The sequence below is a fragment of the Salmo salar genome, chromosome ssa10 (assembly GCF_905237065.1).
Source record: "Salmo salar chromosome ssa10, Ssal_v3.1, whole genome shotgun sequence".
NCBI classification, from domain to species: domain Eukaryota; kingdom Metazoa; phylum Chordata; class Actinopteri; order Salmoniformes; family Salmonidae; genus Salmo; species Salmo salar.
The window spans coordinates 52,173,563-52,201,240 of NC_059451.1; the positions used below are offsets into that span (position 1 = coordinate 52,173,563).

The 27,678-nt window shown below is 47.9% G+C and overlaps 1 protein-coding gene across 1 annotated transcript in view; it reads right to left on the reverse strand.

Moving 5' to 3' along the window:
- insrb (insulin receptor b) overlaps nucleotides 1-27,678 on the reverse strand; it is a 281,258-nt gene that overhangs the window by 94,114 nt on the left and 159,466 nt on the right. The window contains exons 3-4 of the mRNA XM_045687930.1: nucleotides 26,672-26,996; nucleotides 3,147-3,286 (exon numbers count right to left, since the gene is read on the reverse strand). Of these exons, the coding sequence (XP_045543886.1) occupies nucleotides 3,147-3,286; nucleotides 26,672-26,996 (465 nt within the window). The remainder of the gene's footprint in view (nucleotides 1-3,146; nucleotides 3,287-26,671; nucleotides 26,997-27,678) is intronic.

Genomic DNA, 27,678 nt, shown 5'->3' on the forward strand with positions numbered 1-27,678 from the left:
GGTAGTGAGGGCGGTTGGGTGGTAAGTGAGGGTGGTAGTGAGGGTGGTTGGGTGGTAGTGAGGGTGGTTGGTAGGTAGGAAGCGAGGGTGGTTGTAGCGAGGGTGGTAGGTAGCGAGGGTGGGTGGTTGGTAGGTAGTGCGGGTGGTTGGTAGGTAGTGCGGGTGGTTGGTAGGTAGTGCGGGTGGTTGGTAGGTAGTGAGGGTGGTTGGTAGGTAGTGAGGGAAGTGGATTGTAGGTAGTGAGGGAAGTGGATGGTAGGTAGTGAGGGAGGTTGGTAGTGAGGGTGGTTGGTAGTGAGGGAGGTTGGTAGTGAGGGAGGTTGGTAGGTAGTGAGGGTGGCTGGTAGGTAGTGAGGGTGGTAGGTAGCGAGGGAGGGTGGTCGGTAGTGAGGGTGGTTGGTAGTGAGGGAGGGTGGTTGGTAGTGAGGGAGGGTGGTTGGTAGTGAGGGAGGGTGGTTGGTAGTGAGGGAGGGTGGTTGGTTGGTAGTGAGGGAGGGTGGTTGGTAGGTAGTGAGGGTGGTTGGTAGGTAGTGAGGGTGGTTGGTAGGTAGTGAGGGTGGTTGGTAGTGAGGGAGGGTGGTTGGTTGGTTGGTTGGTAGTGAGGGTGGTTGGTAGTGAGGGAGGGTGGTTGGTTGGTAGTGAGGGTGGTTGGTTGGTAGTGAGGGTAGTTGGTAGGTAGTGAGGGTGGTTGGTAGGTAGTGAGGGTGTGGTTGGTGTGGTTGGTAGGTAGTGAGGGTGTGGTTGGTAGGTAGTGAGGGTGTGGTTGGTAGGTAGTGAGGGTGGGTGGTAGGTAGGGAGGGTGGTTAGTAGGTAGTGAGGGTGGTTGGTAGGTAGTGAGGGTGGTTAGTAGGTAGTGAGGGTGGTAGGTGGTGAGGGTGTGGTTGGTAGGTAGTGAGGGTGGTTGGTAGGTAGTGAGGGTGGTTAGTAGGTAGTGAGGGTGGTAGGTGGTGAGGGTGTGGTTGGTAGGTAGTGAGGGTGGGTGGTAGGTAGTGAGGGTGGTAGGTAGTGAGGGTGGGTGGTTGGTAGGTAGTGAGGGTGTGGTTGGTTGGTAGTGAGGGTGTGGGTGGTTGGTAGTGAGGATGGTTGGTAGGTAGTGAGGGTGTGGTTGGTAGATAGTGAGGGTGGGTGGTTGGTAGGTAGTTAGGGTAGTTGGTAGTGAGGGTGGTTGGTAGTGAGGGTGGTAGGTAGTGAGGGTGGGTGGTAGGTAGTGAGGGTAGTTGGTAGTGAGGGTGGTTGGTAGGTAGTGAGGGTGGTTGGCAGTGAGGGTGGGTGGTTGGTAGTGAGGGTGGTTGGTAGTGAGGGAGGGTGGTTGGTAGTGAGGGAGGGTGGTTGGTAGTGAGGGAGGGTGGTTGGTAGTGAGGGAGGGTGGGTGGTAGGTAGTGAGGCAGGGAGGGTGGGTGGTAGATAGTGAGGGAGGGTGGTTGGTTGGTAGTGAGGGTGGTTGGTAGTGAGGGTGTAGGTAGTGAGGGTGGTTGGTTGGTAGTGAGGGTGGTTGGTTGGTAGTGAGGGTGGTTGGTTAGTAGTGAGGGTAGTTGGTAGGTAGTGAGGGTGATTGGTAGGTAGTGAGGGTGTGGTTGGTGTGGTTGGTAGGTAGTGAGGGTGTGGTTGGTAGGTAGTGAGGGTGTGGTTGGTAGGTAGGGAGGGTGGGTGGTAGGTAGGGAGGGTGGTTGGTAGGTAGTGAGGGTGGTTGGTAGGTAGTGAGGGTGGTAGGTGGTGAGGGTGTGGTTGGTAGGTAGTGAGGGTGGGTGGTAGGTAGTGAGGGCGGGTGGTAGGTAGTGAGGGTGGTAGGTAGTGAGGGTGGGTGGTTGGTAGGTAGTGAGGGTGTGGTTGGTAGGTAGTGAGGGTGTGGGTGGTTGGTAGGTAGTGAGGGTGGTTGGTAGGTAGTGAGGGTGTGGTTGGTAGGTAGTTAGGGTAGTTGGTTGGTAGGTAGTGAGGGAGGGTGGGTGGTAGGTAGTGAGGGAGGAAGGGTGGGTGGTAGGTAGTGAGGGAGGGTGGTTGGTTGGTAGTGAGGGAGGGTGGTTGGTAGTGAGGGTGGTTGGTAGTGAGGGTGGTTGGTTGGTAGTGAGGGTGGTTGGTTAGTAGTGAGGGTGGTTGGTAGTGAGGGAGGGTGGTTGGTAGTGAGGGTGAGTGGTAGTGAGGGTGGTAGGTAGTGAGGGTGGGTGGTTGGTAGTGAGGGTGGTTGGTAGTGAGAGTGGTTGGTAGTGAGAGTGGTTGGTAGTGAGAGTGGTTGGTAGTGAGAGTGGTTGGTAGTGAGAGTGGTTGGTAGTGAGGGTGGTTGGTAGTGAGGGTGGTAGGTAGTGAGGGTGGTAGGTAGGTAGTGAGGGTGGGTGGTAGGTAGTGAGGGTGGGTGGTAGGTAGTGAGGGTGGTTGGTTGGTAGTGAGGGTGGTTGGTAGTGAGGGAGGGTGGTTGGTAGTGAGGGAGGGTGGTAGTGAGGGTGGGTGGTAGGTAGTGAGGGTGGTTGGTAGTGAGGGTGGTTGGTAGTGAGGGTGGGTGGTAGGTAGTGAGGGGAGTTCGTAGGTAGTGAGGGGGGTTGGTAGTGAGGGTGGTTGGTAGTGAGGGTGGTTGGTTAGTAGTGAGGGTGGTTGGTTAGTAGTGAGGGTGGTTGGTAGTGAGGGTGGTTGGTTGGTAGTGAGGGTGGTTGGTTAGTAGTGAGGGTGGTTGGTTAGTAGTGAGGGTGGTTGGTAGTGAGGGTGGGTGGTTGGTAGTGAGGGTGGTTGGTAGTGAGAGTGGTTGGTAGTGAGGGTGGTTGGTAGTGAGGGTGGTTGGTAGTGAGGGTGGTTGGTAGTGAGGGTGGTAGGTAGTGAGGGTGGGTGGTAGGTAGTGAGGGTGGGTGGTAGGTAGTGAGGGTGGGTGGTAGGTAGTGAGGGTGGGTGGTAGGTAGTGAGGGTGGTTGGTTGGTAGTGAGGGTGGTTGGTAGTGAGGGTGGTTGGTAGTGAGGGAGGGTGGTTGGTAGTGAGGGTGAGTGGTAGTGAGGGTGGGTGGTAGGTAGTGAGGGTGGTTGGTAGTGAGGGTGGTTGGTAGTGAGGGTGGGTGGTAGGTAGTGAGGGGAGTTCGTAGGTAGTGAGGGGGGTTGGTAGTGAGGGTGGTTGGTAGTGAGGGTGGTTGGTAGTGAGGGTGGTTGGTAGTGAGGATATACTGTACTTACTTCCTCCACGGATCTTGATAACCAGGCTACCGTTGAGCACAGTGCATCCTCTAAGAGCCTGGGCTGCTGTCACAGAGTCTACGATCTTCACCCCCGAACACATCTTAGGACAAAGGCCCGCGCACGGAGTACAGTTCAACCTGCAGAGAGGGAAACACACAGCGGTTATAGAACACTGTCACATCCATTACACATGCCGGCGTCACCTCACAATATGCTAGCTAACAAGGAAATGTTATTTCATCCAAGCAAAGGAATTATATAACTGTTTTCTGTGTGATTCAAATCAGTGCTGTCAAAGTTTGAGATAATGAGATGCCCAACTGGTTTGTTCTTATAGCCCCACGTCACTTCATTACCCAACAGGTAAACAACGTCCCCAGAACAGGAACAATTTCTCTTGTCACCTCTAAATCAAAACGCCTTGGATGTTTGTGTCGGCCCTATCTCACAAGGATGGAAGGGCCGTGGCACTGGGACGAGTTGGCCCCTTTCCGGCTCTTCTGAAAACACAGAATTCTACAAGAGGAGTGGACAAAGGTCTTGAAAAGAGGTTGAACTACACTACATGACCAAAAGTATGTGGACAACTGCTTGTCAAACATCTCATTAATATGGAGTTGGTCCCCCCCTTTGCTGCTATAACAGCCTCCACACTTCTGGGAAGGCTTTCCACTAGACGTTGGAACATTACTGCAGGGACTTGCTTCCATTAAGCCACAAGAGCATTACGGAGGTCGGGCACAGATATCGGACAATTAGTCCTGGCTCACAGTCGGCGTTCCAATTCATCCCAAAGGTGTTCGATGGGGTTGAAAGTCACTGAGGACTTCAGTAAGGCCATTCTACTGCCAATGTTTGTCTGTGGAGATTGCATAGCTGTGTGCTCGATTTTATACACCTGTCAGCAACGGTGTGGCCGAAATAGCCTAATCCACTAATTAGAAGGGGTGTCCACATACTTCTGTATATATAGTGTTCTCTGTCTGCGAGATAACAGTCTGGAGTCCTAGATTTGGCCTGATATACACTGGAGCCAGGAGTCTACCAATTGTGAAATACTTGAGTTATAACGCAAACCGTTGTGTAGTAATAAAGTAACAATATTATACTACAACTTTACAAGTAAATCTGTGTATTATGTATAGAACTAATACATAACTATATGGTATTAGTACACTTGATTCAAAGTATTTTCCATATATTGGAGTCAAATTGGAGTGAAAGTGTGTAGTGTCAGGGATTCCAGTCTGTTTGTACACCCAGAGGTAGGGCTGTTGTGGTGACCGTATTACCGCCACACAGGCAGTCATGACCGCAGTAAAATTCCACATGAACGGTCACGGCAATCTCCTTTTTATGCACTCTGGACATGCGTTGGTAGTACCCAACTCGCTAATGATCATCAGGTCCTAATGGCCTGGTCCTCAGGGCTCTACTGTCCCTCTAATCACTCTGGCATCAATGCAATCGAAAATCACATATCATCAAAACAGTATGGTGCTTTTAAAACTCACCTCACTGTGATTGATCAATTTGAAGAAATAAGTTCAGGTTGAACCTGAAAGGAAAACGTGGTGGTTCTGGATGTCCTTTCAAAGCCCAACACAACAAAATGGACAGCGCTTTCTAAGGGGATGATTCATTCAAAACACCCATATGAGTATTAGAGCTGATTCATAGGCGTATACACGAGACCAAACCCGGAAAAAACCCCACCTGAATTAAAATACTGGATTGTTCCATTATACAATACATAGCTTACTACATATTACACAGGGCAGAAAAACACTTTTTAAAATGTATTTAAGATGTCTTTGGTACATAATTAGTCTAGCCTATACTCCAAAACGAAACAAATTCAGAGTATAAGTTTGGGGTGGCAGGTAGCCTAGTGGTTAGAGCATTGGGCCAGTAACCGAAAGGTTGCAAGATCGAATCCCCGAGCAGACAAGGTAAAAATCTGTCGTTCTGCACCTGAACAAGGCAGTTAACCCACTGTTCCTAGGCCGTCATTGAAAATAAGTATTTGTTCTTAACTGACTTGCCTAGTTAAATAAAAGGTAAAATAAAAAATAAATAAGCCAACAATTATAGTGAATTTGTATTTGAATAGCCTAGTAATAGAGCATTTTTATGTAGCTGCAGGAACAAGGTTTGTAGAGCCTGTGGCATACAGAGTACTGGGTAGCTGCAGGAACAAGGTTTGTAGAGCCCGTGGCATGCAGAGTACTGGGTAGCTGCAGGAACAAGGTTTGTAGAGCCCGTGGCATACAGAGTACTGGGTAGCTGCAGGAACAGGGTTTGTAGACCCCATGGCATACAGAGTACTGGGTAGCTGCAGGAACAAGGTTTGTAGAGCCCGTGGCATACAGAGTACTGGGTAGCTGCAGGAACAGGGTTTGTAGAGCCCGTGGCATACAGAGTACTGGGTAGCTGCAGGAACAAGGTTTGGAGAGCCCGTGGCTGCAGGAACAGGGTTTGTAGAGCCTGTGGCATACAGAGTATTGGGTAGCTGCAGGAACAGGGTTTGTAGAGCCCGTGGCATACAGAGTACTGGGTAGCTGCAGGAACAAGGTTTGTAGAGCCTGTGGCATACAGAGTACTGGGTAGCTGCAGGAACAGGGTTTGTAGAGCCCGTGGCATACAGAGTACTGGGTAGCTGCAGGAACAAGGTTTGTAGAGCCTGTGGCATACAGAGTACTGGGTAGCTGCAGGAACAGGGTTTGTAGAGCCTGTGGCATACAGAGTACTGGGTAGCTGCAGGAACAAGGTTTGGAGAGCCCGTGGCTGCAGGAACAGGGTTTGTAGAGCCCGTGGCATACAGAGTACTGGGTAGCTGCAGGAACAAGGTTTGTAGAGCCCGTGGCATACAGAGTACTGGGTAGCTGCAGGAACAAGGTTTGTAGAGCCCGTGGCATACAGAGTACTGGGTAGCTGCAGGAACAGGGTTTGTAGACCCCATGGCATACAGAGTACTGGGTAGCTGCAGGAACAAGGTTTGTAGAGCCCGTGGCATACAGAGTACTGGGTAGCTGCAGGAACAGGGTTTGGAGAGCCCGTGGCATACAGAGTACTGGGTAGCTGCAGGAACAGGGGAACGTGGCTGCAGGAACAGGGGTAGAGCCCGTGGCATACAGAGTACTGGGTAGATGCAGGAACAGGGTTAGGAGAGCCCGTGGCATACAGAGTACTGGGTAGCTGCAGGAACAGGGTAGGAGAGCCCGTGGCATACAGAGTACTGGGTAGCTGCAGGAACAGGGTTTGTAGAGCCCGTGGCATACAGAATACTGGGTAGCTGCAGGAACAGGGTTTGTAGAGCCCGTGGCATACAGAGTACTGGGTAGCTGCAGGAACAGGGTTTGTAGAGCCCGTGGCATACAGAGTACTGGGTAGCTGCAGGAACAGGGTTTGTAGAGCCCGTGGCATACAGAGTACTGGGTAGCTGCAGGAACAGGGTTTGGAGAGCCCGTGGCATACAGAGTACTGGGTAGTTGCAGGAACAGGGTTTGGAGAGCCCGTGGCATAGAGAGTTCTGGGTAGCTGCAGGAACAAGGTTTGTAGAGCCCGTGGCATACAGAGTACTGGGTAGCTGCAGGAACAGGGTTTGTAGAGCCCGTGGCATACAGAGTACTGGGTAGCTGCAGGAACAGGGTAGGATAGCCCGTGGCTGCAGGAACAGGGTTTGTAGAGCCCGTGGCATACAGAGTACTGGGTAGCTGCAGGAACAGGGTTTGGAGAGCCCGTGGCATACAGAGTACTGGGTAGCTGCAGGAACAAGGTTTGGAGAGCCCGTGGCATACAGAGTATTGGGTAGCTGCAGGAACAGGGTTTGGAGAGCCCGTGGCATACAGAGTACTGGGTAGCTGCAGGAACAGGGTTTGGAGAGCCCGTGGCATACAGAGTACTGGGTAGCTGCAGGAACAGGGTAGGTGAGCCCGTGGCATACAGAGTACTGGGTAGATGCAGGAACAGGGTAGGAGATCCCGTGGCATACAGAGTACTGGGTAGCTGCAGGAACAGGGTAGGAGAGCCCGTGGCATACAGAGTACTGGGTAGCTGCAGGAACAGGGTTTGTAGAGCCCGTGGCATACAGAATACTGGGTAGCTGCAGGAACAGGGTTTGTAGAGCCTGTGGCATACAGAGTATTGGGTAGCTGCAGGAACAGGGTTTGTAGAGCCCGTGGCATACAGAGTACTGGGTAGCTGCAGGAACAGGGTAGGAAAGCCCGTGGCTGCAGGAACAGGGTTTGTAGAGCCCGTGGCATACAGAGTACTGGGTAGCTGCAGGAACAGGGTTTGGAGAGCCCGTGGCATACAGAGTACTGGGTAGCTGCAGGAACAAGGTTTGGAGAGCCCGTGGCATACAGAGTATTGGGTAGCTGTAGGAACAGGGTTTGTAGAGCCCGTGGCATACAGAGTACTGGGTAGCTGCAGGAACAGGGTTTGTAGAGCCCGTGGCATACAGAGTACTGGGTAGCTGCAGGAACAGGGTTTGGAGAGCCCGTGGCATACAGAGTACTGGGTAGTTGCAGGAACAGGGTTTGGAGAGCCCGTGGCATAGAGAGTTCTGGGTAGGTGCAGGAACAAGGTTTGTAGAGCCCGTGGCATACAGAGTACTGGGTAGCTGCAGGAACAGGGTTTGTAGAGCCCGTGGCATACAGAGTACTGGGTAGCTGCAGGAACAGGGTAGGAAAGCCCGTGGCTGCAGGAACAGGGTTTGTAGAGCCCGTGGCATACAGAGTACTGGGTAGCTGCAGGAACAGGGTTTGGAGAGCCCGTGGCATACAGAGTACTGGGTAGCTGCAGGAACAAGGTTTGGAGAGCCCGTGGCATACAGAGTATTGGGTAGCTGCAGGAACAGGGTTTGTAGAGCCCGTGGCATACAGAGTACTGGGTAGCTGCAGGAACAGGGTTTGGAGAGCCCGTGGCATACAGAGTACTGGGTAGCTGCAGGAACAGGGTAGGTGAGCCCGTGGCATACAGAGTACTGGGTAGCTGCAGGAACAGGGTAGGAGATCCCGTGGCATACAGAGTACTGGGTAGCTGCAGGAACAAGGTTTGGAGAGCCCGTGGCTGCAGGAACAGGGTTTGTAGAGCCTGTGGCATACAGAGTATTGGGTAGCTGCAGGAACAGGGTTTGTAGAGCCCGTGGCATACAGAGTACTGGGTAGCTGCAGGAACAGGGTAGGAAAGCCCGTGGCTGCAGGAACAGGGTTTGTAGAGCCCGTGGCATACAGAGTACTGGGTAGCTGCAGGAACAGGGTTTGGAGAGCCCGTGGCATACAGAGTACTGGGTAGCTGCAGGAACAAGGTTTGTAGAGCCCGTGGCATACAGAGTATTGGGTAGCTGCAGGAACAGGGTTTGGAGAGCCCGTGGCATACAGAGTACTGGGTAGCTGCAGGAACAGGGTTTGGAGAGCCCGTGGGATACAGAGTGCTGGGTAGCTGCAGGAACAGGGTTTGGAGAGCCCGTGGGATACAGAGTGCTGGGTAGCGGCAGAAACAGGGTTTGGAGAGCCCGTGGCATACAGAGTACTGGGTAGCTGCAGGAACAGGGTAGGTGAGCCCGTGGCATACAGAGTACTGGGTAGCTGCAGGAACAGGGTAGGAGAGCCCGTGGCATACAGAGTACTGGGTAGCTGCAGGAACAGGGTAGGAGAGCCCGTGGCATACAGAGTACTGGGTAGCTGCAGGAACAGGGTTTGTAGAGCCTGTGGCATACAGAATACTGGGTAGCTGCAGGAACAGGGTTTGTAGAGCCTGTGGCATACAGAATACTGGGTAGCTGCAGGAACAGGGTTTGTAGAGCCCGTGGCATACAGAGTACTGGGTAGCTGCAGGAACAGGGTTTGTAGAGCCCGTGGCATACAGAGTACTGGGTAGCTGCAGGAACAGGGTTTGTAGAGCCCGTGGCATACAGAGTACAGGGTAGCTGCAGGAACAGGGTTTGGAGAGCCCGTGGCATACAGAGTACTGGGTAGCTGCAGGAACAGGGTTTGTAGAGCCCGTGGCATACAGAGTACAGGGTAGCTGCAGGAACAGGGTTTGGAGAGCCCGTGGCATACAGAGTACTGGGTAGCTGCAGGAACAGGGTTTGGAGAGCCCGTGGCATACAGAGTACAGGGTAGCTGCAGGAACAGGGTTTGGAGAGCCCGTGGCATACAGAGTACTGGGTAGTTGCAGGAACAGGGTAGGAGAGCCCGTGGCATACAGAGTACTGGGTAGCTGAAGGAACAGGGTAGGAGAGGCCGTGGCATACAGAGTTTGGGTCGGAATATAACCTGCTGCGCTGTGAAAGGCTGCACGCTCCTGAAACAGTGGTTGACGTGTGGGTGTGAAATAACCGGCGTAGCCGACGAGGCATGAGTGAAAAAGACCAACCAGTAGCCTCCATTCGCTATTCGGAGTGGATAAGGATGACAGGTCTTTTACCCCCTGCCTCCTGATCCTGACCATTTGATAAAATGGGCCATTCTAAATCTAAAGAAGTGTTACATATTTTAGTAAAGACTAGATTAAATTGAGAATAGTCTGATGGGTGAAAATATGAACACTTGATGAGAGAACAGCGTGTGCAGCCTGAGAACGAGGAACAAGCTTTTTTTTTTTTGCAACTTTCTCAAATCATCAATATTCTATAGTCGCCACATGCAGCCCATATAGGTTTTGATTTGTAAGACAATCTAAAGTTCGTATCATTCACTACTAAAGTTGCCAAATAACTCTAAATCTAGCTTATAGGACCTGTTTCAAATGATCACTTTTACTCTCAACATAACCACTTCATATGCACATTCGCTCTAGAATGGGAAAAAATATCCTTTCTATTTTATTCAGCTAAGTTCAATTCTATTCTTCTTACTATATAATCATAATATAAAATAATGTCAGGGGACTTATAAGCATATCCTGTCTGCTAAATGAACAAACCTACAGCCTATAGCATGGAGCATAGCCAGATAACATACAGTATCTAGTCTGTTAAATGAACAAGTCTACAGTCTATATCATAGCCAGATAACATACAGTATCTAGTCTGTTAAATGAACAAACCTACAGCCTATAGCATGGAGCATAGCCAGATAACATACAGTATCTAGTCTGTTAAATGAACAAGTCTACAGTCTATATCATAGCCAGATAACATACAGTATCTAGTCTGTTAAATGAACAAACCTACAGTCTATAGCATGGAGCATAGCCAGATAACATACAGTATCTAGTCTGCTAAATGAACAAACCTACAGTCTATAGCATGGAGCATAGCCAGATAACATACAGTATCTAGTCTGTTAAATGAACAAACCTACAGTCTATAGCATGGAGCATAGCCAGATAACATGCTCCAACTTATATTCTGTTCTCCTGAAATACATTTTCTTCATATCATGTTTCTTTAGACCTGCCTAAAACATTACATTGATTTATTATACGTTTGTTTTTAAATGTAGATGTTTTAAAGGTGATGCATCAGAGGCTTGTATGTGTGGAGGCCTGGAGATGCTCAACATGTTTTATGTTAATCAACGGTCAATTACCGTGAGACGGTTTATCTTTTGCATGACAATAACCGGATGCCAAAACGCCCTGACCGTCACGGCCCTACCCAGAGGAACTTATTATCCAGTCCTCCAGACGGACCAAGCAGCTTCGGAGACGGCTCGTCTGAAAGAGTCTTTCACCAGGACCACCGCAGCATGTGGATCACCTGTTGCTAGGGAACGCCAACTACAGTCCCAACTGTCTGTGAATGGAGTTTTATTCACAACAAACGTGAACATAGAAATAAAAACAGAAGAAATTATACTTTTATGGGTCTGATTCCTTTGAAGCCATGGAATAATAACAGGGGATATAGACTATCACTTTCTACAGTACGATCCCCAAGTATAGTAAACCCAATTATGAGAATAATTCCTTTCTACAGTACGATCCCCAAGTATAGTAAACCCAATTATGAGAATAATTCCTTTCTACAGTACGATCCCCAAGTATAGTAAACCCAATTATGAGAATAATTCCTTTCTACAGTACGATCCCCAGGTATAGTAAACCCAATTATGAGAATAATTCCTTCTAATGTTTAACTACTATCAAACAACACCTTGAAATAGAATGAAACATATTGAATGAGTGCAGATCCAGGGTCTGCGTCTCCCTCTGTCTGTCTTTCTGCGTCTCCCTCTGTCTGTCTGTCTGCGTCTCCCTCTGTCTGTCTGTCTGCGTCTCCCTCTGTCTGTCTGTCTCCCTCTGTCTGTCTGTCTCCCTCTGTCTGTCTGTCTCCCTCTGTCTGTCTGTCTCCCTCTGTCTGTCTGTCTCCCTCTGTCTGTCTGTCTCCCTCTGTCTGTCTGTCTCCCTCTGTCTGTCTCCCTCTGTCTGTCTCCCTCTGTCTGTCTGTCTCCCTCTGTCTGTCTGTCTCCCTCTGTCTGTCTGTCTCCCTCTGTCTGTCTGTCTCCCTCTGTCTGTCTGTCTCCCTCTGTCTGTCTCCCTCTGTCTGTCTGTCTCCCTCTGTCTGTCTCCCTCTGTCTGTCTCCCTCTGTCTGTCTCCCTCTGTCTGTCTCCCTCTGTCTGTCTCCCTCTGTCTGTCTCCCTCTGTCTGTCTCCCTCTGTCTGTCTGCGTCTGTCTGTCTGCGTCTGTCTGTCTGCGTCTGTCTGTCTGCGTCTGTCTGTCTGTGTCTCTCTGCGTCTCTGTGTCTGCGTCTCTGTGTCTGCGTCTCTGTGTCTGCGTCTGTCTCAAACAAAGGACAGAAAGACAGGAAGCGAGTGAAAATCAGAGAAAGACAAGAGAGAAGGGGAGAGAGAGTGAGAAGGACAGAGAAAGACAGGAAGCGAGTGAGAGAGAGTATAAAGGGAGTGTGTACGAAAGAGGGAGAGAGAGTGAGTGACAAGAAAAGCAAAAGAGAAGCGAGTGAGCGAGTGAGGACAGGAAGCAAGTGAGAAGGGGAGAGAGACAGGAAGCGAGTTAGAAGGGGAGAGAGACAGGAAGCAAGTGAGAAGGGGAGAGAGCAAGAAAGGGAGTGTGTACAAAAGGGAGAGAGAGTGTGAGTGACAAGAAAAACGAAAGGGAGTGGGAGAGAAACGGGAAGAGAGAGGGGAAGTGGTTGCGTAGTGGAAGTGTTTATGTGGTAGGGCTCAGTGAGTGTCTTCCTGTCTTCTCCTCTGATACAAAGAGCTGTTCTGCCGAGCTCTGATAGCGTTGCCTTTCAGGAATTAATTCACAAAAACAGCCGCCGCAGAGCAGCCAGGGACCGAGTAAAAAGGGACTTGCCAGTTCATTCACAAATGAGTACTCGTTTAAAAAAAAAATGTTATCCCCTCAAAAATAACATAATCCCGCTTCCAGTCTTGGCATCCCCTCCACATGTACTGTATCTGTTTTAGACATGAACTAAAAGGCCCTCGTCCACCCACGCTCTAGTCTACAGCGCTCGCACCTCAGTGTCGCACTCTTTAAGGCCTCTATCTCACCGCTAGCTGCTCATGTGGAAACAAATGGGGAGAAATGGAGGGAGAGAAGGAGACCGGGAGAGAGGGTGAGGAACCGGGGTCAGAGGGGAGACGGTGGGGGTTGTAGGGGTGAGGCTGAGAGGGGAGACGGTGGGGGTTGTAGGGGTGAGGCTGAGAGGGGAGACGGTGGGTGTTGTGGGGGAGTCTGAGAGGGGAGACGGTGGGTGTTGTGGGGGGGGCTGAGAGGGGAGACGGTGGGTGTTGTGGGGGGAGGCTGAGAGGGGAGACGGTGGGTGTTGTGGGGGGAGGCTGAGAGGGGAGACGGTGGGTGTTGTGGGAGGGAGGCTGAGAGGGGAGACGGTGGGTGTTGTGGGGGGAGGCTGAGAGGGGAGACGGTGGGTCTTGTGGGGGGAGGCTGAGAGGGGAGACGGTGGGTGTTGTGGGGGGGAGGCTGAGAGGGGAGACGGTGGGTGTTGTGGGGGGGAGGCTGAGAGGGGAGACGGTGGGTGTTGTGGGGGGAGGCTGAGAGGGGAGACGGTGGGTGTTGTGGGGGGAGGCTGAGAGGGGAGACGGTGGGTGTTGTGGGAGGGAGGCTGAGAGGGGAGACGGTGGGTGTTGTGGGGGGGAGGCTGAGAGGGGAGACGGTGGGTCTTGTGGGGGGGAGGCTGAGAGGGGAGACGGTGGGTGTTGTGGGGGGGAGGCTGAGAGGGGAGACGGTGGGTGTTGTGGGGGGAGGCTGAGAGGGGAGACGGTGGGTGTTGTGGGGGGGAGGCTGAGAGGGGAGACGGTGGGTGTTGTGGGAGGGAGGCTGAGAGGGGAGACGGTGGGTGTTGTGGGGGGGAGGCTGAGAGGGGAGACGGTGGGTGTTGTGGGGGGAGGCTGAGAGGGGAGACGGTGGGTGTTGTGGGGGGGAGGCTGAGAGGGGAGACGGTGGGTGTTGTGGGGGGAGGCTGAGAGGGGAGACGGTGGGTGTTGTGGGGGGAGGCTGAGAGGGGAGACGGTGGGTGTTGTGGGGGGAGGCTGAGAGGGGAGACGGTGGGTGTTGTGGGGGGAGGCTGAGAGGGGAGACGGTGGGTGTTGTGGGGGGGAGGCTGAGAGGGGAGACGGTGGGTGTTGTGGGGGGAGGCTGAGAGGGGAGACGGTGGGTGTTGTGGGGGGAGGCTGAGAGGGGAGACGGTGGGTGTTGTGGGGGGGGGCTGAGAGGGGAGACGGTGGGTGTTGTGGGAGGGAGGCTGAGAGGGGAGACGGTGGGTGTTGTGGAGGGGAGGCTGAGAGGGGAGACGGTGGGTGTTGTGGAGGGGAGGCTGAGAGGGGAGATGGTGGGTGTTGTGGAGGGGAGGCTGAGAGGGGAGATGGTGGGTGTTGTGGAGGGGGCTGAGAGGGGAGACGGTGGGTGTTGTAGGGGGGCTGAGAGGGGAGACGGTGGGTGTTGTAGGGGGGGCTGAGAGGGGAGAAGGTGGGGCCGTATTATAGAACAAGACTTATTGTTGCATGACTGACAAACTGACTAACTTCCTCAGGCAGACCATTCCGAGGTGGCATCTGCGAGAAAAACAAGTGAATTACGTCAAAGCATAAACACACCCAGGAGGGAGCGACGGGTAAGAGTGGGAGAGTTTCAGAAATCCAAATCAGGCTTCCAAAACTCAACAACGGGGAAGACGATGGCATCAAACAGCCCCCTTAACAGTCACCTATTTAAAAGCAGTCCTGAGTCCACCGCTGGCAGACAAAGCAGACTATTGTTCCCATGAGGTGCTAGTTTAGCAGCATGGATTACCGTTCTCTGGCGACCTAATTCTATTTATGAGAGCGTTAATATTCCCAACATCTGAAGCCTGTACAGAGTACAGTGCATATAGAAAGTCAACACCGCCCTTGGATTTCTTCACATTATTGTGTTAAAGTGGGATTAAAATGGATTTAATTGTAATTTTTTGTCAATGATCTACACAAAGTACTCTTATGTCAAAGTGAGAGAAAAAAACGAATATATATATATATATATATATACACACACACACATATAGATAGATAAAGTATTCACCCCATGTTAAAAACACCTTTGGCAGCAATTACAGCTGTGAGTCTTCATGGGTAAGTCTCATAAAAGCTTTGCACACCTGTATTGCGCAATATTTGCCCCCTATTCTTGAAAAAATTATTATTGAAACAATATATATATTTCACCATTATTTAACCAGGTAGGCTAGTTGAGAACAAGTTCTCATTTACAACTGCGACCTGGCCAAGATAAAGCACAGCAGTTCGACACATACAACAACACGGAGTTACACATGGAATAAACAAACATACAGTCAATAATACAGTAGAAAAAAGAAAAGTCTATATACAGTGTGAGCAAATGAGGTAAGATAAGGAGGTAAGGCAATAAATAGGCCATGGTGGCAAAGTAATTACAATATAGCAATTAAACACTGGAATGGTAGATGTGCAGAAGAAGAATGTGCAAGAAGAGCTACTGGGGTGCAAAGGAGCAAGATGAATAAATAAATACAGTATGGGGATGAGGTAGTTGGGTGTGCTATTTACAGATGGGCTATGTACAGGTGCAGTGATCTGTGAGCTGCTCTGACAGCTGGTGCTTATAGCTAGTGAGGGAGATGAGTCTCCAGCTTCAGTGATTTTTGCAGTTCGTTCCAGTCATAAAAAACAGCTCTGTCAAGGTGTTGGGGATCATGGCTAGATGGCAATTTTCAAGTCTTGCCATAGATTTTCAAGCAGATTCAAGTCAAAACTGGAACATTCACTGTCTTCTTGGTAAGCAACTCCAGTGTAGATTCTTTGGACACTGTGTTAACAAACCTCCAAACAAGCTTCAATGCCATACAACACTCCTTCCGTTGCCTCCAACTGCTTTTAAATGCTAGTAAAACTAAATGCATGCTCTTCAACCGATTGCTGTCCGCACCCACCCGCCCGACTAGCATCACTACTCTGGACGGTTCTGACTTAGAATATGTGGACAACTACAAATACCTAGGTGTCTGGTTAGACTGTAAACTCTCCTTCCAGACTCACATTAAGCATCTCCAATCCAAAATTAAATCTAGAATCGGCTTCCTATTTCGCAACAAAGCATCCTTCACTCACGCTGCCAAACATACCCTCGTAAAACTGACCATCCTACCGATCCTTGACTTCGGCGATGTCATTTAGAAAATAGCCTCCAACACTCTACTCAGCAAACTGGATGTAGTCTATCACAGTGCCATCTGTTTTGTCACCAAAGCACCATATAGTACCCACCACTGCAACCTGTATGCTCTCGTTGGCTGGCCCTCGCCAAACCCACTGGCTCCAGGTCATCTATAAGTCTTTGCTAGGTAAAGCCCTGCCTTATCTCAGCTCACTGGTCACCATAGCAACACCCACCCGTAGCACACGCTCCAGCAGGTATATTTCACTGGTCATCCCCAAAGCCAACACTTCCTTTGGCCGCCTTTCCTTCCATTTCTCTGCTGCCAATGACTGGAACGAATTGCAAAAAAAAAAATCACTGAAGCTGGAGACTTATATCTCCCTCTCTAACTTTAAGCATCAGCTGTCAGAGCAGCTTACCGATCACTGTACCTGTACACAGCCCATCTGTAAATAGCACACCTAACTACCTCATCCCCATATTACTATTTATCTTCTTGCTCTTTTGCACCCCAGTATCTCTACTTGCACATCATCATCTGCACATCTATCACTCCAGTGTTAATGCTAAATTGTAATTATTTTGCCTCTATGGCCTATTTTTTGCCTTACCTCCCTACTCTTCTACATTTGCACACACTGTACATAGATTTTTCCATTGTGTTATTAACTGTACGTTTGTTTGTGTGTAACTCTGTGTTGTTGTTTTTGTCGCACTGCATTGCTTTATCTCGGCCAGGTCACAATTGTAAATGAGAACTTGTTCTCAACTGGCCTACCTGGTTAAATAAAGGTGAAATACTTTATTTTTTTAAAGATTTGGCCTTATGTTTTAGGATATTGTCCTGCTGAAAGGTGAATTCATCTCCCAGTGTCTGGTGGAAAGCAGACTGAAGCAGGTTTTCCTCTAGGATTTTGCCTTTGCTTAGTTCCATCCCGTTTTGTTCATCCTGAAAAACCCCCCAGTCTTTGCTGATGTCAAGCATACCCATACCATGATGCAGCCACCACCATGCATGAAAATAAGGAGGCAGTTACTTATTGATGTGTTGTCCCAAACATATGGCTTTGCATTTAGGCCAAAAAGTGTATTCCTTTGACATGGTTTGATAAATGATTCGTTAGCCATATTTGACTCTTGAACTAATTTAGGTTTGCCTAAACAAAAGGGGTGAATACTTATGCAACGACTATATTTGAGTTATTTCGTTTTTATTAATTTGTACAAATTTGTATACTTTTATTTTCATTTAGACATTATGGACTACAAGCAATAAAGATCTATATATATATATTTTTATTAAATCTATTTCATTCCCACTGATGTGAAATGTGAAAAAAGTTAAAGGGGGTATACACTTTCAATAGGCATTGTATGTGCTAGCCAGCGTGTGCTAGCCCCCTCCAGCGTGTGCTAGCCAGCGTGTGCTAACCCCCCTCCTGCGTGTGCTTGCCAGCGTGTGCTAACCCCCTCCTGCATGTGCTTGCCAGCGTGTGCTAACCCCCTCCTGCATGTGCTTGCCAGCGTGTGCTAACCTGCGAGTGCTTGCCCCCCTCCTGTATGTGCTAGCCAGCGTGTGCTTGCCATCGTGTGCTAGCCAGTGTGTGCTAACCCCCCTCCTGTATGTGCTAACCAGCACCTTTTCCCCTTCCGTTCCACCCCTCCTCAAACACCCAAATGTTTAGATGCAACTCTGACACACAACAGTGGTTGGGAATCAGAGTTTGGCCTGGGGTCACGGTACACTGGATGAGTCATGTCACCTACTTCCTTTCATACTGAACTAAATGCTGCTAAATTAGAGATTACATTTTACCAAACGGTTCTAATACTTTACAACAATCTGACAAAATCAGCTTGATTTTCCACTGAGTTTAAATTTGGCCCAGTGGAAAAACTATATAATGATCAGGGAAAGAAAACACTTTTTTTTTTCCCTTCCTCACATGGAAAATCATAAATATATAAATTAACTTTTCTATCTTAATGCTCTGCAGCAAAGAAAGAAGAAATGTTAAAGTAGTTGTATTAAAAAAAACATACACTCTCTGATCCATCTCACTGTGACCTTAAACCGATAGGAAAAACACCACTTCCTGGGGCCTGCCTGTCCTGAGCCTCATGGGAAAATCATTTAGGATGCAGGTTTTAAAAAGAGAGTTTGTTTTGGGCTGCAGCCCTGAAAACCTCTGCACTTTGCAGACTGAGTTGGGACCGCTGCAGGTCCTTTAGTGTTTCAAGGAATGATGAGCAAATTCTTATTTCGTGCTTGTAGTCATGGATATTAAGGTGGAAAGGCGGAACGAACGCCACGGAAATGTCTAGAAAGCAGAGCGGCCTAACAGCTGTGCTGGCGGTTGGTGAAGAAAGAGCGAGAGATAGGATTGCACAGGGATTCCTCTGTCATTTACATTACATTCTAGTCATTTCGCAGACGCTCTTATCCAATTACTTACAGGAGCAATTAGGATTAATTGCCTTGCTCAAGTGTACATCGACAGATTTTTCACCAAGTCAGCTTTGGGATTCAAACCAGCAACCTTTCGGTTACTGGCCCGAACGCTCTTAACCGCTAGGCTACTTGCCGCCCCTCATAACTCCTAATGGCTGACTTCAAGCCTAGCTCAAGAAAAGGTAGCATTTAGCAAGTGTCTCGCCATCCCAGCACTCTCTGCCCCAGCCCCCACTCCGGTCACAGCCTCTGCCCAGCCCAGTCCCAGCAAGCCCCTTGAGGCTCAGCGCTCCGGTCACAGCCCTGTCTGTGTGTCTGTGAGGGTGATTTGTGTGTCTGGTTACGGACACTCCCCTCACTCGGCCCAGCAGCGGAGGACTTCAACAATCCCTGATGTCGTAATGGCTGCAGAATGGAAAATAATTATCTAGCAACTTCCTTCTCATCATACTGGATGGTATGAGACTGAATCTCTCTGAGAACGTACTGCAGCATGAGACTGAATCTCTCTGAGAACGTACTGCAGCATGAGACTGAATCTCTCTGAGAACGTACTGCAGCATGAGACTGAATCTGAGAATGTACTGCAGCATGAGACTGAATCTCTCTGAGAACGTACTGCAGCATGAGACTGAATCTCTGAGAACGTACTGCCCTATGAGACTGAATCTCTCTGAGAACGTACTGCAGCATGAGACTGAATCTCTCTGAGAACGTACTGCAGCATGAGACTGAATCTCTCTGAGAACGTACTGCAGCATGAGACTGAATCTGAGAATGTACTGCAGCATGAGACTGAATCTCTGAGAACGTACTGCCCTATGAGACTGAATCTCTCTGAGAACGTACTGCAGCATGAGACTGAATCTCTCTGAGAACGTACTGCAGCATGAGTCTGAATCTGAGAACGTACTGCCCTATGAGACTGAATCTCTTTGAGAACGTACTGCCCTATGAGACTGAATCTCTTTGAGAACGTACTGCACTATGAGACTGAATCTCTCTGAGAACGTACTGCACTATGAGACTGAATCTCTCTGAGAACGTACTGCAGCATGAGACTGAATCTCTCTGAGAACGTAATGTACTATGAAACTTGAAGAAATGTCCCTGGGAACACTTTGTGAATCTCTTCCTCACAGCCTGAAGCACCTAATAATCTTGGTTAGTTGGCTAAATGCTGAGGAAAGCTTTCAGCAGTGGGTAAAATGTCAGGAGGGAATTTAAGGTCCCAGGGTGTCCCAGGGGTTGTGGCTCTAGAGAGCTCCTAAGGTAAGGCTTAATAGGTTGAGGAATGAAGTGGATGAATGTTGAAGTTGGGTCCACAGCAGAGTTGTGGACTTGAGTCACATGACCTGGACTTAAGTCTGTTTAGTTTTCACAAATTTGATGACTTGACATAAAATAAATTGAGACTTGACTTGGAGCCTCAAGACTCGGGACTCGACTTAAACTTGAGACTAGTGACTTGAAATTATCCGGCTAGGTTAAGTAATGTTTTATCACTCATTTTGTGGCACACAGTCTACGTGGATTACTCTACACGCAGCCACAGACAGTAGCAGCAGCATTGCCATTGCAAAAAAATAAAAAATAAATACAACTACAACAGATTGGCTAGTGAAATGCACACACTGCACTCTGATTGGACGAGCAAACTGTCAATCAACACCGGTCAGGTGAGATAGGGAACAGATTGCTGATTTGCTGTACAGCTATAGCAGGTGTATACTCAAGTATTATTTAATAAAGGTCCGGATGGATAATGTAATTTAACAGCGTAGTAACAAACCTCCACCTCGCAACTCCAAACTGTTCACACCCCTCTTACTGGCGGAGGGAACATTTTTCAATTTTAAGGTTAGTTTCCCGCAATTCTACACTTTCTGCATGGGGCAGAAATTGTTTTTGCTGTTCGAAAGCTAATTTCTTGCAATTCTATGCCTTCGTCCATGACTAATGTGTGTTTATATGATACCAGGTGTCCGTATTGACCCCGTTGTGTGTCCGGATCCGGTCCGCCAGTTGAGTGTGGGGGGGAGCTATAGGATCGGGTGCAGAGTAAACGTCACATTGTAGGAAGAGAGGATTGCCACAATAAATAAATATGCAGCTCCAAAAATGGTTTGGTGATCAAGAATATTAACTGTTTACTTTGCAAACTCACCAGCAATGGGGACTTGATTACTAGCATCGGCCTACTGGTCTTTTGGTATGTAACAATTGCTTGAAATTGATCATTTACATTTGGAATTTAAAGTAAAAATGTATTATTACTGTGGCAAAGACACACCATAGGTGTGGCTCTTCACTTGCGCTGTCCAAACTCCTGCAAAGTGTTTTTTTTATCATCTTGATGAAATGTTTGCTGTTGCATTCACATGTTTATCAAAACCCATAGGTCCTATGTAGAAAATCTCTAATCCATCTAATACTACAACATCATTCCATCCCTGTACCGTTTATTGCAGCACGTAGGCATTTCTGTTTCATGTTTGATAGGACTACGATACATTTACATTTTAGGCCAACCATTTCTTACCCTGCTCTGAGTGAGCGCCATGTTTACGTTGGTAACACTCATGGAGGTAGAAGTTAATTTAAATCAACCTATACATGTTTCCTCTAATATTTCCCGGGTTACGTCGGGGTTCAGTGTGTCTGTGTCCTATGTCTCTATCAGTTTTTGTTGTAATGGAAGCGTCCACCTCAGTGCGTATAGAAATAGGCTGCGTGGCCTGCGCTCCACGCTTCGGAGTCACAACGTTGAATAAGACAAAATGATTGTTCCACGTATGCATGGGGTTGAAATATCATTAATAATCATTAAATCTGATTAAGAAGAACGTACCAATGGAAGAATGGACGTGGAAATTGCCTTTTACATTGTAGAACCAGTTTTATTGGTTGTAATTGTATGGTCCTGGGGGCCAAGAGCTCCTGTTTGACAGGTTCCATTTGGTTTCTCAAGGGGAGGCGGTACAGTCTTGCCCTTTAGCTGTGTCCATTCAGATAGGACAGGTTAAGCCTGATAATACAGAGGGTATTTCTTTGGGGATTTTACCCATGTATATTCTGGTAAATCTACGGTCCCGTGTGGCTCAGTTGGTAGAGCATGGTGTTTGCAACGCCAGGGTTGTGGGTTCGATTCCCACGGGGGACCAGTACGGAGAAAAAAAATGTATGCATTCACTACTGTAAGTGGCTCTGGATAAGAGCGTCTGCTAAATGACTAAAATGTAAAATGTAGTATGATATGGTGCTTTCACCATCGGATCACCAAGACCTGTAAATACATCTACACTCTGAGCACGTCAACTTGTCTTGCCTTCTGCTGATGTCATGCCCTTACCACTGCTACAAGGTCCCTATTTTACAGTTACACGGGCTAATCAAAATGTGTTGTAGACAAATGAAAAGGTCTGGTAGCCTCTTATCAATAGACAAATATTTGTAGTTGACCTTGATAATTTATTGTTAAAACGAGAGGCTGCCTGGATCTTTAATTTAAAGACCATTGCTCCCTTCGGTCTCAACATAGACTTTGATCTGAAGCCATTCTTGTGATTTTGCCATTGTAATTGTTTGTTAGATACATTTTAGACTACAAATGCTATGATCGTATGCTATCCATTTGTTTGTCTTTTTGTATGTTCTTTGTATGCCATTTTTTTAAATATTTAAGTTAACCAATGACATTTGGCCATGATTACAAACACCTGTGTGTCTTCTGACACTATATAAATGACTCATCTCGCAGTGTTTGTGATGATACCCTGATGAAGACAGCTTTGCTGTCGAAACGTTGGTTATTAGGTTATTACATTTTTGCATCTGAGCTCTTAGAGTGTGCGGCTTTCCCTTATTTTCTAGTTTTCTACTCCGCTAGCCAGCACCTCGCCTTTATAGGTGTGCGTTTCTTTTTTCAAAAATATTTGTAGTTGAACTTGAGACTTGACTTAAACTTCTGACTCGATTCGGCTTGCTCTTCAGAATGCACAACTTGGACTGGACTCGTCTCTTTAGAATGCACAACTTGGACTGGACTCGTCTCTTTAGAATGCACAACTTGGACTGGACTCGTCTCTTCAGAATGCACAACTTGGACTTGATTCGAGTATTGACATGTTCTACTTGGGATTCGACTTGAGACTCGGACCTAATGACTTGAGACATGCCTGTGACTCAAATAATAGTGACTTGGTCCCACTGGTGTACAGTATGAGAGTACATTCCAGAAGTTCCAGTGTGTGTGGTGTTTGCCTCTTAAACACATGCATTTCTACCTTTCCCCATCTGGACGGTGGGCATTTCCCTCGACTAGCCCAGCGCTCAGACCAACGCTGTCCTCTGGAAAAAGCTAAACAGCGCTCAGACCAACACTGTCCTCTGGAAAAAGCAACACAGCGCTCAGACCAACGCTGTCCTCTGGAAAAAGCAACACAGTACAGCAAACACTGGAGATGCTGACTAACACATTCAGCAACACGTTCAGTCCACAGCGCCCTTCGACCAGCCTGCTGCCTTCCCTACAGAACACACTGAGCTATATGATCAACACACGCAACACCAAATCAATCATGGGCCAGCGTGTGGCTTTTGGGAAGACGTCGTGTCTTCTCGTCTCTGTTAAACCAGTCTCTTCCTGAGCCTTAACTGTCTAAATAAAGCCAAATGTCCAAGAATGCATTCCAAATGGTACCTTATATAGGCTAGTTACTTTTGAACAGAGCCCTATTGGCCCCGGTCAAAAGAAGTGGACTAAGATGCGCTGTGCCCTTCCTGTTCCAGAGCCTGCTGTTTACTGTGAAACTGTCAGGTGACAGTCACTGGGAGCCACAAAGGGAACAGTCTCTGGTGTCAAATAGGAGCCTGGCACATGGCTGGTGTTGTTACGCCACTTCAGCTCGGCCCATTAGCAGGCCAGGAGGCCCGGCATAGAGTCAGTCAGTCAGTCAGAGATTTGGAGTGTACAGTAAGGAGTGTGTGTAGATTAGGGAAAGTACGTCCTAGCCAGGTCAAGGGGACATAAGACAGCGAGACAGACGTGTGATGTTTTGAACTACTCTATTGTCATATTCATCTCAACTCTGGTGTGACTAACATCTCTGCTGTGAGGTCAGCCAGGACTTTAACCTCTTGGGGCTAGGTGGGACGCTAGCGTGCCACCCGTGGTGCACTCCATCAACAGCAGGTGCATTTCAAGAGCGGCAAATTTGAATCCAAATAAATGTCAAAATTCTAATTTTTCAAAAATACAACTATTTTACACCATTTGAAAGATAAACATCTCCTTAATCTAACCACGTTTTACGATTTCAAAAAGGTTTTACGGCTAAAGCATAAATTTAGAGTATGTTAGGACAGTACATTTACAAGAGTTGTGTGTAATGTTTTGTCAAGTCAAAGACAGGGTCACCAAAACCATAAAACCAGCTAAAATGATGCACTAACCTTTTACAATCTCCATCAGATGACACTCCTAGGACATTATGTTAGACAATGCATGCATTTTTAGTTCTATCAAGTTCATATTTATATCCAAAAACAGCGTTTTACTATGGCATTGATGTTGAGGAAATCGTTTCCCTCCAATAACCAGCAGTCAAGTCAGCGTCAGAAATTAAATAATTAAAATTAGAAAACATTGGTAAAATATTATATTGTCATTTAAAGAATTATAGATTTACATCTCTTGAACGCAATCAACTTGCCAGATTTAAAAATAACCTTACTGGGAAATCACACTTTGCAATAATCTGAGCACTGCGCCCAGAAAAATACGCGTTGCGATACAGACTAGACGTCATGTTGGGGAGATCTAAAATCGAAAATACTATGTAAATAATCCATTACCTTTGATTCTCTTCATCAGATGTCACTTCCAGGTATCACAGGTCCATAACGAATGTAGTTTTGTTCAAAAAAAGCTCATCATTTATGTCCAAAAATCTCCGTCTTGTTAGCACATGATCTAAGCCAGCCGGACTTCTCGTCATGAACGAGGGGAAAAAATATATTTCCGTTCGTTCAAACATGTCAAACGTTGTATAGCATAAATCATTAGGGCCTTTTTAACCAGAACATGAATAATATTCAAGGTGGACGAATGCATACTCTTTTATAACGTATTGGAACGAGGGTACCCAACATGAACTCGCGCCAGGTGTCTAATGGGACATCATCGTTCCATGGCTCTTGTTCGGTCAGATCTCCCTCCAGAAGACTCAAAACACTTTGTAAAGGCTGGTGACATCTAGTGGAAGCAATAGGAAGTGCCAAAATATTCCTAAGCCCCTGTGTTTTTCAATGGGATAGGTTTAAAGTCAATACAACACATCAGGTATCCACTTCCTGTCAGAAAATGTCTCAGGGTTTTGCCTGCCAAATGAGTTCTGTTATACTCACAGACACCATTCAAACAGTTTTAGAAACTTTAGAGTGTTTTCTATCCATATATAATAAGTATATGCATATTCTAGTTACTGGGTAGGATTAGTAACCAGATTAAATCGGGTACATTTTTTTTATCCAGACGTGCAAATGCTGCCCCCTAGACCCAACAGGTTAACGGTTAACTTTCTCATCTCTGTTGTGAGGTCAGCCAGGACTTTAGGGACTTTCAGGCAGTGTACTCCCGGTGATGCGTAGGGCTGACCACACCACCCTCTGGAAAACCCTGCGGTTGCGGACGGTGCAGTTGCCGTACAAGGCGGTGATACAGCCCGAAAGGATGCTCTCAATGGTGCGTCTGTAGAGGTTTGTGAGGGTCTTAGGGGCCAAGCCGAATTTCTTCAGCCTCCTGAGGTTGAAGAGGCCCTGTTGCTCCTTCACCACACTGTCTGTGTGGGTGGACCATTTCAGATTGTCAGTGATGTGTATGCTGAGGAACTTCAAGTTCTTCACTTTCTCCACTGAGGCCCTGTTGATGTGGATAGGGGCGTGCTCCCTCTGCTGTCTCCTGAAGTCCACAATCAGCTCATTCGTTTTGTTGACGTCGAGGGAGAAGTTATTTTTCTGGCACCACTCCGCCAGGGCCCTCGCTTCCTGCCTGTAGGCTGTCTCGTCGTTGTTGTGTCATCTCCAAACTTCATGATTGAGTTGGAGGGGTCCACGTAATCAAAACAGTCTTGAAGCATGGATTCCGATTGGTCAGACCAGCGTTGAATAGACTTTAGCACGGGTACTTCCTATTTGAGTTTTTGCCTATAGGAAGAGGGGTTGGGGGAGGGCCTTGTAGCCATCCCGGAAGGGAGACTAACAACGGTCGAGAGTTTTGAATCGTGAGTACCACAGGCGATGTGTTGATAGAACTTCGGTAGAGGTTTGCTGTATTAAAGTGTCCAGCTATAATAAATGTGGCCTCAGGATATGCAGTTTCCAGTTTGCACAAGTCCAGTGTAGTTCCTTCGGAGCTCTATCGGAGCCATCTTAGTGTCCAGGAATGGAGCTAAGCACAGGCAAAATCCTCATGGAAAACCTGGTTCAGTCTGCTTTCCACCAGACACTAGGAGATTAATTCACCTTTCAGCAGGACAATAACCTAAAACACAAGGCCAAATCTACACTGGAGTTGCTTACCAAGAAGATTGTGAATGTTCCTGAGTGGCCGAGTTACAGTTTTGACTTAAATCTACTTGAAAATCTATGGCAAGACCTGAAAATGGTTGTCTAGCAATGATCAACCACTAATTTGACAGATCTTGAAGAATTTAGAAAAGAATAATGGGCAAATGTTGTACAATCCAGGTGTGGAAAGCTCTTTAGAGACTTACCCAGAAAGACTCACAGCTGTGATCGCTGGCAAAGGTGTTTCTGCAAAGTATTAACTCAGGGGTGTGAATACTTATATAATTTAGATATTTCTGTATTTCATTTTCAATACATTTGAAATAAATTCTAAAAACGTGTTTTCACTTGGTCATTATGGAGTATCGTGTATAGATGGGCGAAAAATTTATATTTCATCAATTTTGAATCAGGCTGTAACAACAAAAATTTGAATAAGTCATAGGGTTATGAATACCTTGTGAAGGAACTGTATACCTAAGACTTACGGAGTAGAGTTGGTGGTATATGGCTGTCACGTTATATATCTGAGACTTATGTAGTAGAGTTTGTGGTATATGGCTGTCATGTTATATATCGGAGACTTACGTAGCAGAGTTGGTGGTATATGGCTGTCATGTTATATATCGGAGACTTACGTAGCAGAGTTGGTGGTATATGGCTGTCATGTTATATATCGGAGACTTACGGATGAGTAGAGTTGGTGGTATATGGCTGTCATGTTATATATCAGAGACTTACGGAGTAGAGTTGGTGGTATATGGCTGTCATGTTATATATCGGAGACTTACGTAGCATAGTTGGTGGTATATGGCTGTCATGTTATATATCGGAGACTTACGTAGCATAGTTGGTGGTATATGGCTGTCATGTTATATATCGGAGACTTACCTAGTAGAGTTGATGGTGGTATATCCTGAGGGGCATTCTGGGATGCAGGCTCCGTTGTGGATGACGTACTCGTGGCAGTCGTTGCCCTTCCCGTTCTTGCACTGGTTGTGGAGGTCCTGACAGAAGGAGAGAGAGACGCAGCGCCAGCCCTTGAAGGTGTAGTATCCCTGGGGACAGTGGTCCACGCAGGTGTCCTGGTGCTGGAGGTTCTGGCATGCCACACAGCGGCTAGCGTTGCCTGCCTCCGAGCAGCCTCCCAGGCACTGGTCGTGGCAGCAGTGACCATGTTGGGTACAGGCCCGATGTTTACAGGTGGATGGACACACTGTGAAGGGGGGTGGGGACAGGATGGGAGGAGAGCGAGAGAGAGAGAGAGAGAGAGAGAGAGGGATGATGGTAAGAATTCAATCTCAATACAGGAGGAAAACATTTGTAGAATCCTCAGTGTAAAGCTGTCTGAGTTCAGTCTTGTATCTGATTGGACTGTAGATAAAACTAACACCTGACCTATTTGATCCAGTGTATTTCCCTCAGCCATTCAGCTTGTCATTTCACTCCTATTGGACAATACAGCTCTGCTCTTTCATCAAACACTAGCTAGAAACTGAAACATCCGGAAACATCTGAAAGACACCAATGGATCTCAGCTAAAGTTCTAGACAGCCTTCCCAAAGTGCAGAGCATATCTCCGGACCAGCAGCACTGCTGGGAGTCCTCCGGTCCGAACAGTGGCCCGCCGTGGAGACAGACACCCCAGACGGAGACAAACACCTCAGACAAAATGGAAACAGGCAGAACAAAGTGAGGGGATTGGAGAGGCTGCTGTGTCAAAGCTCTGTGTCGTTCTGCATGTTCGGTGAGCAGGGGAGAGGGGAGCTGGCTGTGGCCAACTGGCACAATACATGGGGGCCTCTGCACGGCCGGCCATCAGCACATAAAGGACGACCACATTCCTGCTTCTTGCTGAACTGGGCTGGCTCGACTCCCAGTAGCCTATAGCACCTGCC